This window comes from Gymnoscopelus braueri (assembly GCF_963280865.1).
Source record: "Gymnoscopelus braueri genome assembly, chromosome: 20".
Taxonomy (NCBI): domain Eukaryota; kingdom Metazoa; phylum Chordata; class Actinopteri; order Myctophiformes; family Myctophidae; genus Gymnoscopelus; species Gymnoscopelus braueri.
In genome coordinates, this window is record NC_137622.1 from 18,982,232 (window position 1) to 18,997,410 (window position 15,179).

Below are 15,179 nucleotides of genomic sequence, written 5' to 3' on the forward strand. Positions count from 1 at the left end.
CTGACTGTACCTCGTGCTGTTTACATTTCTGATGTTTTTGAGCTGTGATTCGTATAGCAGCATCAGCTTGAGTGATGACACTGCTGAGCTGTGATTTGCGCAACAGCGTCAGCTGAGCTGTGTGGTTCGCCGAATGCATATGGCAGCACGAGCTGATGGTATGATTTGTGGACATAAAGATGGTCTACGTTTGTGGGGACATAGACGGCTGGCCGCTTCTGCGCCACATTGTAAAAATAATCTGGTCATTGAGGAGACTCACCGAGGGGCTAATCAGAGGCAAGTGATTGCTGTCACTCCACAGCCTGTCTGGGGTGCGCTGCAGGAAGTCAGAGATTCTCTGAACCAGGAAGTCTCTGTCTTTGAGGTTGGCGAAGAGGAAATTCATCTTGTTCTTAGTACTGATGGAGACAGGGCAGGGCAGGACGCTGCTGCTGTCTGCCTTCTCTACTATGGACACCTAGAGGAGGGGATGGACAGAGCCAGTACGTTACAGAAGCAGAGACTACAAGGTCTCTGGGTCGAAAACGTATGAAAATATGTACTTCCTTTGTACCTCTCGGAGGGGTATGATGAGCTGACAAAGATCTTCCTCGCGGCTGGCGAAGCAGATGTAGTTGTTGGACACAAAGAGCTGGCCTACGATGTGCATCTTGGCGAAGGGCGTCCACAGTGTGCAGTCTGTGTGTCCGTCCAGACGCTCGTCCTGCGTCAGGCGGAACAGAGCCCGGTAGCGCTCATTCTTAGCACGAGCATCCAAATCCCTGGAGTCAATATTATTATCCAGTTTGTATTAGTGTGATAAAAAGATAAATGCACAGAAAGCTAAGAAGCAACCATTTAACCTCATTTTAAAATGTATTTAATCATACCTCTTGAGTGTTGATACGTTTTTCAGTGTCTTGCAGGGCTTAGGCAGAGAACGGTCGACTGCAAAGCCCTCATTGTCCAGTAGTTGCCTCATGGCCATGTTAGCTAGCTGTTCCATTAGCTTGAAGGTATCATTGATGTTGAGGAACATGGAGAAGTAGTGTTCCGTGTTGCGAGTGCTGACCCGCACGCTCTCTGGAAAGAGCAGCGTTGCGTTTTTCTCCAGTTGGGTTACATCTGTCCACTGAATCACCAGGGTGACTGTTGGAGAGAGGTCAAAGGGGCAGGTTGGATTAAAAAAAGGGAAGCATATGAAGTTAAAGTTAGGCCAGATATACCAGAAAGGGAGGTTATCTAAGTTTGATACAGTTGGAAATTAGACTAATTAGACTTTGAATAGTGGATACATATGGACACTTTCAAAGGTCATTCAGGCCAGGGGAGTTGGACCAAGTGAGGTAGACATGTGGAAATGTAGTAGATAGCCAACTGCTAGTTGGAAGGCTACAGGGGCTTTTCACAAAACCGTGAAGTAATGAGTAAATTTAAGGAAAGGCAGTAAATATTGCAATACATTCACTCTACAAGTGCATCATTGTTCATAAGGCTAATTAGGACGGAGCCAGACAGAATTAAATTAGCAGAGGAATTTCACAAGGCGATATGCCGGATATGCCAGAGTCAATCACACATTCTACAACACAATGGCCATCTCAATACCGACACACACACACACAGTTTTAAATCATCACATGAGATCACCCTGCACTGAATCTCACTCATGCATAAACACCTATTAAAGCATGCACACAAACATAATTATGTGCGAACAAACACACTCTTACCCTCTTTTCCAAGCAGGAAGGAATAGAAGCAGAGGTGGTTGATGCTGAGGTAGACCCATCCCTGGCGTGGCACACGGCCTTTCCAGTAGCTGCAGGAGTAGTAGTTGACCAGTTTCTCTTCATCAGGCATACCAAACAGCTTACGCATCTTCAGCTCCGCCTCACGGAACTTACTGGAGTCTTCGTCGTCCGTGGATTGTTTGCTTTTATTCTCCTCAGCAATAATGCCCTGTGTACAGTTAAGAGGAGCGAGAGGGAGAAAAGTGACCTTGTTATATGTTATCTAGTGCAACCTTACATCCCAGACCGCAGCTTGCTCCCACTGATGCTCCTGTGGTTACCCTTTCCACTGTCAACCATTATTTTATGGCAGCTTCTCTGTTGACTTCATTGACACCCATCATTGTTTTAGTTTTTTTTACAATTTGAATCTATTACTACCAATATAATTTTTACCAGTATGGATAATTACTGTAATAGTTTTGCACTTGTATATTTCCCACTCGACACCTATTGCACGGCTGTCTGCCCTGGAGGAGGGTCCACTCTTTTATGATCATTACTCATGTTTCTTCCTCGTCTTTTTCCTTGCCTGATTGAGGCTCTTAAGACAAAGGGTGTCGTCTGTTTGTTTGATTAGTTAAATGTAGGCCTGTGTAAGCCCTTTGATACTGTAACAGTGATTAAGAGCTTTACAAATATACCTGTACTTTACTTGATCGGTGTGTAAGAACAAATGAAGATCGGTGAAAATGTAAATGATGGAAGCTTCTTGTCATACAGAGACTCCAGTAGTAAAGAGGCAAGGACAGTCTGATAGATGGAAATGAACTGCAGTTTACAGAACAACACAAACATCTCTACTCGTCTGACTGTGACACACCGCTGCCATGCTCTCAGAAATTGAGGTTAATTTGACATCATGGTAGTTTATTGCAGAACAATGTCGTGTTTTCTGCAGCAGCGAAGATGATGCAACATATGACAAATGATCATATGGTGGCTAAAATCCCCTGGACCTTATGAGCACCCCTGCCGAATCATGCCATATCTTCTGCAACACCTCACTGTTATCTATCACTCATCTCAACTGTTGTTTGTCATGAGTACATCCACACATAATGCAAATGTTACGCCCTGTGTACAGTTAAGAGGCAAAAAAGAAACACACTTTTTATTCAGAACAAGGTGGATTTTTCACCGTGAATAAAGGCATCAACAGCACTGAACTGAATTCATTATATTCACATTTATTATGCTAAATAATTGCCAGCAATTTTTGTATTGTTTATTTGTCACATTTAATAAGGAAGAAAACTTGCAACTCGCTATGGCCTTCAAGAGAAATGTGCATCACAGTTAATGTCTACATACCGAGATTTTTCCCTTGACAAAGGTGGTGATGTCATCATCGTTGTCAAATATGGAAAGGGTCTGGAGCAGGTTGGCTTCCAACCACTCCCAGTGCTCTGTGATCTCCTTCCTGGAGGAGCCTGGGGACAGTCAACAAGGACAGTTTGGGTCATGCTATACACACTACATAGCACCTAAACCTCATATCATGTATCACATCAAGTACAATCAACTAACTTCTTATTTTATTTTATTTGTATACACACTGTTGAGGAAAGCTTGGCATACAAGAATAACATTGCCAGCCTCTCTCTGCCTATAGGGCAACCTAATATAGAATGATCATTGATCAGGTAAAAGCTGTAACCCTAAGGCTTAGTATTGCAAAGGAGTTCTCCACTGTCAGATTTGGAGATGTTTAGTCAAGTTAACTGTATCAAACAAACAAACAGCTGAGAAATATTTGTTGTCGACATGTGTTGGTGGCTGTAGTCTGCTGTGGCGACCCCTAATGGGAATTAGCTGAAAGAAAAAGAAGAGGTAAATGTTTTTCAGATACCTTTCAGTGTGTAGAAGTAAATGTTTCTATATTCGCTGCAAATGCTATAATAATACTAAACTGTATTATACTAGAGGTTTGGGCCGCTACGCGGACATCACTTATAGTAGCCTGGCCCGCATATCGGAGACAGAGACAGTAGCGATTGCTTGTTTATAATTTTTGGAGTTTATTTGGAATCAGACTTAACGTTTTATTGTGAAAGAGTTAATCGGAAGTGGTATTCAGTCTCACTCAGTCTGAGGTCACAACCTAAAAGATCGGCGGCATACATAGATATAGAAACCTAGATACCTCATTGGCCTCTGCAATTCGTTGGAGCGACCTGTATCGCGGCCGCCATTTCAGAGAAGGCAAGCTGCCACTCAAAGTGACTACTGGCCAATCACAGCGCGTTGACTACTGGCCAATCACAGCGGGTCTAACTGACTAACCCCTTAAAGGCTTAAGGGCTGGGTTAAGAAAAGACCCGCCCCCACCTGCCTCTGATTGGCCTACCGAACGGCCCCTTCTGTGGCGCACGCGGAAACTTCCCGTTTGCCCTGCGGAAGCTGGTGCGCGCCCTAGATACAGACGCCTCAGAGCCGGAGGAGGCGTCTACCTTTATATGTCTATGGCGGCATAGACATATAAAGGTAGACGCCTCCTCCGACTCTGGGGCGTCTGTATCGCGGCCGCCATATTAGAGGGGGCGTGCTTCCTGACTACTGGCAATCACAGCGCGTCTTTTCCGAGACTTGGCAGAATCTAGTTATATAAAAATACAATATTTGTATACAACTAGATTCTGACAAGTCCCGGGAAAGACGGCGCTGTGATTGGCCAAGGGTCAGGAAGTGTGCCCCCTCTAATATGGCGGCCGCGATACAGGTCGTTCCAATGAACTGCAGCGGCCAACGAGGTATCTAGGTTTCTATATCTATGATCGGCAGTACATGTTGCTTTTGTTCTTGTGTAACAGAGAACGTTTTATTGTGAAAGAGTTAAGCGGAAGTGGTATTCATCTCACTCCGTCTGGAGGTCACAACCTAAAAGTTTTAGCCAATCACAGTCGCCACGTGATCAGGCCTAGCCAATCACAGTATGCCTGCGGATACACAGGATGTGGAATTAAGTCAATTGTATAGATACAGTAGTATTGTGCAGCCTAGAACCAACTTAAAGTTATACAGTGCATAGTCTCGCGTAGCCAGACAACTATTCCACAATCTCTGAATGCTATATAGAGTCTGGAACTACAACTCCCGAAATCCGATTGAGGAAACTGGCACTTCCGTTCACGAAAATGTATTTTAAAATATCTTTACATTTTACTTTTTAATTTCCATTTCTGCTAAGCAGCAAGCTAAATATACTTAAATGATTTGTATTTATATTATAAATTTGCGCGACTGTAAAGACGAAACGGAAGTGGGGAGGAAGCTTCACATCCGGTTTATATTCTAATCATGATCAGAGCTTCCGAGTCCCAGACTGTATGACCGGAAACATTTGAAAATTGTGGGAGGCAAAAGTCTGGTAACGCGAGACTATACAGTGCAGGTCCACAAATAACGATTTTTAGCAGCCTCTGCTGGTCATTACCGTCACTGCAGGCCGTTTGTTTATTCCTCTGTTACCCAGAATTCCATTTGTTTTCACCGGAAGACGGAAGCGTTTCAAAAAGTGTTCTTTTAATTGTTTTATACGATCTGTGGATCGTTTCTCTTAGCCAGTGGAGCTTTAGTTACCGTGAGCTGTGTTTTCTTTTTCTGTTGTTTTTCGACCTTCAAATCATACAATCTCTTAAAATCAGCGTGAGTTTCCCTTTTGTTATTAGCGCGGTAGCTCCTGGCCAAACAGGAAACCAGTGCGGTAGTTCCTGGCCAAACAGGAAACCGGTGCATTTCCTTTTCCGTTTTCCGGCCGGATGACGTCATTTTCGCGGGAAAGGCTCACGAGCCACCTTTTCAATATAAATTATAATAGAAAAGGCTTTTGGGAGTGGGTGTTGTGAAACTTTTGCCACTCACAAAAGATATACAATTTAACTTCAGTTTTGTTGAAAAAGTTACCTAGTATAACTTTAAGTGTGTGTATAGCAGCACAACGCACCACAGGCAATGCTCCAAAAGATCTGAGAGTCTCCAGTCTGGTGCAGGATCCTATAAGGAGCGACTCTGGCACTGGAGTCCAGGACCACATCTAGGGTGCCCACCAACAAGCCTGAAGGAAAAATGTGAGACCTTCATAATTTTCTCGTTTCATAATTTTTGCTTGGTTCATCATTCCTTTGCCCCATAAACCCATATCCTCTTACAAGCCATAAAGTTGAATGAATGGGTCATAAGACCTTAATATAATCATAAACTTTACAATCTTAGAGAACCCATGTTTCTCAACCAGGGGCTCTTGATCCAAAAGTAGTCTACGTTGGGAGACATTGTGTCAGGATCATGTCCTTGGGACAACTTAAATATGCGAGCACCGTGTTATTTAGTCCACTGGGTCATGGGCAATGCCCTCATAGATAAAAGTCAAATGGGCATCCTATAAACCAATTTAAAGTTAAAATTAAGACAAAAAATATCTGATCTGCTCCGTGTTCACCTTTACAAGTCCAACTGATTATCCCAATTTGGGTAGACAATGGTAACATGTTAAAACAGTTTAATGTGCTTTTACAGCCATGAGTCAACTGGTTTTGAAAACAACAACAACAAGGCAGAGAGAATACTTAATTACTTGATAACAAATCACAACAATGGAGTGGTTTTAACTTAGGTTAGTATAAAGATTTGTCATGAAACCAACTTCTAAGAGTAATTTGCAGAAATGTCCCATTAAGCACTTTTATTTTGTCCGGATTTGGTCTGATGATGCCACGTTAATGTGTAGTGTAAAGCTTAACATCAGAGCAAAATGCAATGAAAGAAAAAGCTAAATGCAGTTGCACACAGTACTACTTGTCTTATAGTAAGCAAATTTAATTTGGCTGAATGAGAGGCCTGCCTTTTATGTCAATAAAAGACATTAGTAGCAGGATGAATGGCCCTCAACTCACTGATGCAGGCAAGTTCCTCTACGCTTTCAGAAATAGCTTTGGGTGTAATTCAAGAAAATCGAATCAAGAGCTACACAGTAAAATCCTCAGGGTTAATCTATCCATTTGTAACTCAGCCAGAGAGTGTACAACTCTGGAACCAAATGTCATGTACACTCTCAGAGTTATAATAACACTCAGGATTTCACTGCGTACTAGACAGTCAACTGGGCTAACTTTCACAGTTGTCTTTTTAACTATTTTTTGTGTGTAATTAGGTCAGCTTAGGTTGGGCCCATATCCCAGAACTCCCAGTATCACCACTGTTGTTTTGATGCCACCACCAGACAAACTGGCCTTTAAACCTTCAGTTCCTACCTTAAACTATGTTATCATTATGAGCACCCAGAGAAAAACACTTTAGATAGCAGATGGATAAGTCTTTCCTCTGAACAACAATGTGTTGTTTGTTGACAAAACACTTCAGAAAACCGTAGACAATGATTAGCCTTCATGCTAACTACTCTAACGTTCGGGTTACACAGAGCTTGAAGAAATAACACGTCCCACATTGCTTTCGATTAGATGGTGCAGTGCATATAGGAACAGAAATCTCAACACTTTTCACCAGTAATGTTGTTATCAAACGTAAACAACACAGCATTGATTAGACAGCATTGGCCCGAATGCGAGGCGCCCGTCCGCCTCTAGCTCCACAAGATATGCTTTGATTTCGATTGTTTACATCAGTGGTTTTCAACCCTTTTCATACCAAGGTCCGTTATTTATTCGGCATTCGAGCCACGGACAACCATTTGATGAGATTTAGACTCTCGACTCAGACCCAACATTTTGTTATCGTTGGATACGATTTTGTCCACAATTCCATGCTGTATTGATGTGGTACCATAGGAGAGATAACAGGCAAACGTTGATCAAATTAACAATTATTTAATTAAGTTATTATTATTGTTTAACAATAGTTTGTAAAATTAAACCAAATTTGGTTTCATTTTACACTCAAGAGTTAAAGATCTATAAAAGGGTCCATTTGGTTACCAACTCTCCATCATTTAGCTGGGGATCCCAGGACCTCACCTTGAGCACTACTGGTTTACATAACACCTTTATCATGCAACACTTCCAGAACCGATGCAATGACTGATCCAAGAAGACGTGCTGATTAAAAAGCTCCTTGATGATGTACATGAGATGCCTCCTCCCTTGGGTTAGGGTTAGTATGTACCTGTGATGCCTCCTCCTTGGGTTAGGGTTAGTATGTACCTGTGATGCCTCCTCCCTTGTACCTATGGTATCTATAATACATGTGATGCCTCCTCCCTTGGGTTAGGGTTAGTATGTACCTGTGATGCCTCCTCCCTTGGGTTAGGGTTAGTATGTACCTGTGATGCCTCCTCCCTTGTACCTATGGTATCTATAGTACATGTGATGCCTCCTCTCTTGGGTTAAGGGTTAGTATGTACCTGTGATGCCTCCTCCCTTGGGTTAGGGTTAGTATGTACCTGTGATGCCTCCTCCCTTGGGTTAGGGTTAGTATGTACCTGTGATGCCTCCTCCCTTGGGTTAGGGTTAGTATGTACCTGTGATGCCTCCTCCCTTGGGTTAGGGTTAGTATGTACCTGTGATGCCTCCTCCCTTGGGTTAGGGTTAGTATGTACCTGTGATGCCTCCTCCCTTGGGTTAGGGGGTTAGTATGTACCTGTGATGCCTCCTCCCTTGGGTTAGGGTTAGTATGTACCTGTGATGCCTCCTCCCTTGGGTTAGGGTTAGTATGTACCTGTGATGCCTCCTCCCTTGGGTTAGGGTTAGTATGTACCTGTGATGCCTCCTCCCTTGCCGTGGCCCTTCCTCCGCTGCAGGATGAAGAACGGGTTGGCCCTCTCGCTCACCCACAGTGCGTTGGCGAGCAGCACCTCCTCCGGAGTTATCCACATTATTATGGACACTTTGGACAACCTTATACACTGTGTGACAAACGACGGAATGCGTTTATGTTAGAATAAAGTTATAAAAAGCGTTCTGAAAGCGCGCTGTCCGCTGTTGTTTGTGGGTTCATGTCTCACTCTCTACGGGTCAATCGGTCGGTCCGTCAGCCCTGCAGCAGCATCGCTCTACTGTTGTTTCTCCTGCTCACAGTGGTGCCAGATTTTGTGAGAGAAATAAGCATCCAGGGCTAGAAAAACAAGCCTAAAAGAAGCCAATAAATCCCCATGTCATGAGCACTTTATTGGCTATTTGGTCTACAAGCTCACAACGCTTGCTCACAACGCGTCGCATTCACGAAGCGTTGTGAGCTTGTAGATCTGCTATTTTCAAATAGATCTTGAAAAGCTTAAAAGAAATATTTGGAATATATTTTAAAGTTGTTTTTTTGTTTTTCTTCAGATGGGACCATGGGGTCTGCAAATAAATATATTAATTTGGGCGTCCTTGACATGCAAATGTTTGAGAACTGGTTTACTTTAAACAATGATATAATTTTTTTTTAGAAGCAAGCCCAAATAATTACTCTTTAAAAACCAGCCCCAAAACCGCAAACCGGCCGCAACTACCAATTTTTACAAGCAACTTTACAGAAAAACAAACCCAAAATTCGCTTATAATAAGCCGACATGGCAACACTGGTTGTGTCTGCTGCTGCGATTCTGTCTGTCATTTCCGCGTTTGGCTCTGAAACTCCGCCCCTTGTAGTCTACGAGCTGCGTAACGTCGTTGCGTCACGCTCCGACATTTACGCTCTATACAAGGCTCTGGCTCAGACTAGTCTAGAACAACGGTTCTCAAACCTTTACATTTCAAGGTCTCCCCTTAACTGACAGCGTACAAATGTAAATATATATGGACCCGTTACAGGGTCCATTTAGACCCCCCTAAAGGAACCCAAAGAGTCCATGGATTCTTGGAATCCACTTTTAAAACCACTGCTCTGCTCTAGAATATGTTTTTTATTCTAGGGGTCAGGTAGATAGGATATTTGGTTGGTTTGTTGATTTGTATAGTAAACAGAAGAAAACTTAATACTAATATACATTTGAAGATAGTTCTCAACTGTCCAATGCAAAAATGAATATTAAAATAATACACATTTACTTAATACAAATTAGTATGTATGCTGCATTATTATGGGCTGAAGTAATAGCGTAAAACAAAAGTGTACAGCATGGAAAAATGACATATGGCATTTTTAAGTATTTTGATCCTGTGTATTTGTTTTAAATAAGGTAGAACTCCTAACGATATGGACCAGAGCTAATAAGGGTAGGCTACATGGTGAGAAAATGAATACTTTGGTCCTGTGTTGAATTAAACAAGTGTAAAGGAAAGGACAACATGAATTACTGAGTGAAGCTAGATGTTAAAATTATGTGGGAGATGGTCAGCAAATTATGAACTGATACACCAGGTGTTCAAGTCAAGTGAAATTTGTATCCCTTTTTATCCCCCAATTTAGTCGTTATACCAAATGCTTCCTCCGAGTCCTCCCCACCACATTTCTGTGTTGTCATTGCTGTTGTATCCTACCGAGTACCGACTCACCTATAGTGAGGAGCCCCACCGGGAGGACGTAGACTAGCCTTCGTTCTACTCCTCCCGCCCAACACTCCCTGCTGACAGGTGCCACCCCAGCCCGTAGGATTATGTGAGTGCAGTGACAATTATCAACCTCCCCACCCGGCTTCCCTTCCCCAAACACGGGCCAATTGTGTTTGTGTAGACGCTCGACAAAGCCGGATGCACCACGGTGCAAGGGTTTGACCAAACGGACCTGAGGCTGTTTACGGTCCATTTGATCCCATTTGTATACTGTCAAGCGTTACAGACTTGTAAGGGTCCATTTAGACCCGCCTAAAAAAAGGAACCCAGAGAGTCCCTGGAATCCATTTCCATTTGTGCACTGTCAGAGTTACAGACTTGTAAGGGTCCATTTAGACCCCCCTAAGGGAACCCAGAGAGTCCATGGAATCCACTTTTAGAACCACTGCTCTAGAATATGTTTTTCATTCTAGGGGTCAGGAAGACAGGATATAGGTGATTGGTTTGTTGATATTAGTATAGTAAACGGAAGCAAACGTAATACTAATATACATTTGAAGATAGTTCTCAACTGTCCAAAGCAAAAATGTATACATATTTACTTAATACAAAGAAGTATGTATGCTGCATTATATGGGCTGAAGTAATAGCGTAAAACAAAAGTGTACAGCATGGAAAAATGACATATGGAATGGCATTTTAAAGTATTTTGATCCTGTGTATTCGTTTTAAATAAGGTAGAACTCCTAACGATATGGACCAGAGCGTATAAGGGTAGGCTACATGGTAAGAAAATGAATACTTTGGTGCTAAACTCAGGTGACTGAATCCTGTGTTGAATTAAACAAGTGTAAAGGAAAGGACAACATTAATTACTGAGTGAAGCCAGGTGTTAAAATTATGTGTGGAGAGATGGTCAGCAAATTATGAAACTGAAACACCAGGTGTTCAAGTCAAGTGAAATTTGTATCCCTTTTTATCCCCCAATTTAGTCGTTATACCAATTGCTTCCTCCCCACCACATTTCTGTGTTGTCTGTATCCTACTGACTCACCTACCATTGAGGAGCCCCCACCGGGAGGACGTAGAGCCTTCGTTCTACTCCTCCTCCCACACAACACTCCCTGCTGACAGGTGCCACCCCAGCCTGTAGGATTATGTGCAGTGACAATTATCACCCTCCCTGCCTGGCTTCCCTCCCCCAAACACGGGCCAATTGTGTTTGTGTAGACGCTCAACAAAGCCGGATGCACCTTGGTGCAAGTGTTTAAATCTTGTGTATATTTAAATAAGCACAAAGTATAGGTAAAGTATATATTGAAAAATACTGAATCCAGGTTTTTGAATCCTGTGTGCAGAGATACATATGAGATAACACGTTTTTAGACAACTGTTAAATCCTGCATAAATGTAAACAAAGGTAAAACATCAGAAAATGAAATGCTTTGTACTGAAGTCAGGTGTTTGAATCCTGTAAGGAATTAAAGAAGAGTCCACATTACAACATGAAATATCAACTGCTGAACCAAAAGTGTTAAAATTCCCTTGTTGAGTGAACAATTCAACAATTCACAATTTAATTGAATTACAAAAAGGATCATGTGAATATAAGGCAATGGTCATCAGTTCGAATCCTCAGAAATAGTGCTGTATTAATTGCACCCACTGCTCCTGATAATTTAGTTAGAATGGGTTAAATGCAATGAATTTCCCTTTACAATAAGAAATGTAATTTGCAATAGATTTCTATTCAGGATCTCCTCAGTGGTCAGTAGGAACACACTGAGGACACTAGCTGGAGCACTCATCCAATGTTATTTAGACTATGCATGCACCTCATGGTACTTTGGCACCACAAAGGCATTAAAAACAAAGCTTCAGACCTCTCAAAACAAACTGGTCAGGTTACAACTTGGCCTCACACCCAGAACTCACATAACCCCTGCTCATTATGCTAGGGTGGGATGGCTCAGGGTAGAGGACAGAGTAAAGCAACTTGCAATGGGCCTGGTCTTCAAGATATGCAAGGAAAACAGGGATACTCATGTACCTGTCAGACTACTTCAATAGCGTAAAAGACACACACAGGCACAACACCAGAGGGAGCTCCACTGATCTCACACAACCCAGATTAGGCACAAACATGGTGTCAAATTTGTTCTACTGCTATGCTACCAAAATGTGGAATGCCCTACCAAAAAACATCAAAAAGTGACTCCTTACCCTCCTTCAAAACCACCATAAAGAGCACCTGTCTGTAATTTGTAAATGGTCCTAGAAAAGCCCCCTTACCTCTAAGCTTAGCACCAGAAATACCCCCCTCCCCATGTTTACTGTACAAATACGTTCATTGCTACTAGTGTCGATTATGCCTGGTTTATTATTGTATATAATTAATGTCTTAAAATGTCTTATAATTGAATACACAGGACCTCAAAAAAGCCCCCTTGGGCCTTTTGCGCTATCCTTTTAACAATCAATGTAAACCGTACCTCTGTACAATTTGCAAACTGTTAAAAGTATTCAATCAATAAAAAAAACTTAATATCCCAACAACTACATATAATGGCCTGTATTCAAAAGTATGTGTAAATAAATTACACCACTGTAATATGTACATATATTTGAAATATAAGCAAAATATTTTATGCATTACTAAAGTAATCTGAGAATGAACCAAAACTAAAATTACACCCTTATTACATTGACAGCAAATCTCATTTTCTTTTCACTTTGAAGAAATGAGAATAACAAAGATATCCTGAGTCCTCTTTGTTCCGAGACCAAGTCAAGACCGAGTAATAAAACTGCAGGCAAGACCGAGACGAGACCAAGACCATCAACATGTGGTCTTGAGTGAGGCCGGACTCGAGACCATAATCTCAGTGGCTGGGTGTGAAGCATGGTGCACAGCACAGGAAAAAAACTAATATGCAATCACTCAATTTGCCATAGGTTAAATAATATACTGTACAGTATAAAGGAATAACATCCACAGGATAGGCAATAATGACACTTTTAATGCTGAGGCAGTACTGTATGTAACACAGTGACCCAAAACCATGACGAATGTCCATCTCCGTTCACATCATCATTATTATCTTCACCACCATACCATATATCAGATACAAAGACTAAAACACAAAGGGACAGCAAGAACAAAAGACAAATCCCTCCACCCAAATTGCTTGTACAATATCGAGAAAAAAAATTAAAATAAAAGAAAACTGAGAACAGTGCTTTAATAGGCCACTTTGAGATATATCATCTTGTATATAGATTGTATATACTGTATATACTGTACTAGGTCCTCTTCAGAGGGGTCTGATTAGTACACGCTGTGGGTATTTCATAAGCTTTTGGAATACACATTAAAATGTCTTTTTTCACTACAGAGAAACATTAGGGTTTTTATTTTTCTATTTTCTTTTCTGCTACAGGCGAGTAACACTGTTTGCAACGGAGTTCCTCAAGTTACAATTCACATATTCCATGGGGTTTCTCCAGTTTGTTTCTTTGCTCCATTCTGCTTGTCTTTAACAGGTGTGTGTAGGCCAAATTAGGGCTTTGGGTAGTTTGCCACTTGCCAGTCAAAAAAAAGAAAAGAAAAAACAATGCTCAGTGTCCTCTCCAAGGGCAGCATCAATAGAAGAGACAGCTGGTCCACACAGTACCACAGCACAGCAGTCTGTGTTGCTTTGACCTGCAGCCTGTGAGACCGTCCCGAGCACAAAGTCTTTCTGACTGCACCAGATGAGAGCCGAAGGAAGTGAAGCCAGCTGCCAGTTAAGTCCGGTTTATACTTTGCCGTATGACAATGTTGAGTGCCGAAAATAGCAGATCTACAAGCTTTGAGTTTGTACATTGTCTATTTTTGACATGCGACACTGTCATACGACTGTGTATAAATTAGGCATTAGCTAGTCATATATACATATTTGGGATGCTGAAAAGTAGGCTACAGTAGGAACACAGAATGGAGACTTCTTACGGACATTTGTGATTCGTTGCTAGCTTCTGTTGAGAATGAAAGACACACTGGAATACTGCAAAGGAAGCCTTACAGTAGGTCTAACTTACACTCCGGCACACAATGGTGTTGCTCACTGAAAAGTAACCAACAAGCAAAAAACGTGACTTTTGGGAAAGCGACACCGTCGTGCGACAAAACGTAAGTTAGGCTTAAGACGATTAACCCCCCCCAACCACCAAAACCACCGGATCCACAGTTTTGAAGAGATCTCTGTTGAGAGCAAATGATGGCAAAATGAAAAGGGGACCAGGGACTGTAGATCTATCAGATAAACTAAGAGAAATGTCCCACTCCATCAGGTAATATGACATTCTGCGGTAGAAGGCAGTCTTGTAGATGGAAGTGTGGATGTTCCAAAGGTTTCTCCAGGTTGTCCCCCTCCAACTCACCAACCCTCCTTCACACTACACACACACCTCACAAACACTCCAAGGTCCACCAGTGTGCATAAAGGCCACCTGTACATCAACAGGAAGGGCGGGGTAACCATGACAATGGACCTCATGACTTGTTTTCATCGTAAAGGTCGAGTGAGGCTTGAATATCAGGTAGCTCCATCTCACACACCACACTACGGGGAGACATCGAGTTCCTATTGAAGAAATTGCCACCTGTGGAGGAGAAAAAGAGGATCCGATTAACTTTAGTTATCATGAAGACCACCAAATACTACATTAACATAAATAAAATAAGGTATAAAAACAAGTTACTGCATTCAACATCAAAAAGCAATAAAGAGATACATATATGTACATATATATATCGATAGAACGAAAAAGGGGGACTCCTGCACATCCAAAAAACCCCGTTGGAGGTGCAAGTCTAGTCAGCAGGCATATAAATTGTAAAAAAGGTAAAAGACCTTCAAGGAAGGGACTGCACGCTCCAGGGAACAGATGGACAACTTACTACTGCATTATAGTATTTTATTAGCACGACGCG

At 42.0% G+C, this 15,179-nt stretch overlaps 2 protein-coding genes across 5 annotated transcripts in view; both read right to left on the reverse strand.

Annotated features, from left to right (window-relative positions):
* The window catches only part of tbc1d9b (TBC1 domain family member 9b), a 30,358-nt gene extending 21,581 nt beyond the window's left edge, over positions 1–8,777 (reverse strand). For all 3 annotated transcript variants that reach the window (XM_080415272.1, XM_080415271.1, XM_080415270.1), the window contains exons 1-7: positions 8,487–8,777; positions 5,722–5,832; positions 3,090–3,208; positions 1,716–1,944; positions 873–1,131; positions 557–764; positions 263–460 (exon numbers count right to left, since the gene is read on the reverse strand). In XM_080415272.1, coding sequence (XP_080271398.1) covers positions 263–460; positions 557–764; positions 873–1,131; positions 1,716–1,944; positions 3,090–3,208; positions 5,722–5,832; positions 8,487–8,604 — 1,242 coding nt within the window. In that variant the 5' untranslated portion in view covers positions 8,605–8,777. The remainder of the gene's footprint in view (positions 1–262; positions 461–556; positions 765–872; positions 1,132–1,715; positions 1,945–3,089; positions 3,209–5,721; positions 5,833–8,486) is intronic.
* A 4,427-nt stretch (positions 8,778–13,204) lies between these two features.
* The window catches only part of rnf130 (ring finger protein 130), a 55,106-nt gene continuing 53,131 nt past the window's right edge, over positions 13,205–15,179 (reverse strand). For both annotated transcript variants that reach the window (XM_080416907.1, XM_080416906.1), the window contains one exon: positions 13,205–14,848. In XM_080416907.1, the coding sequence (XP_080273033.1) occupies positions 14,739–14,848 (110 nt within the window). In that variant the 3' untranslated portion in view covers positions 13,205–14,738. The remainder of the gene's footprint in view (positions 14,849–15,179) is intronic.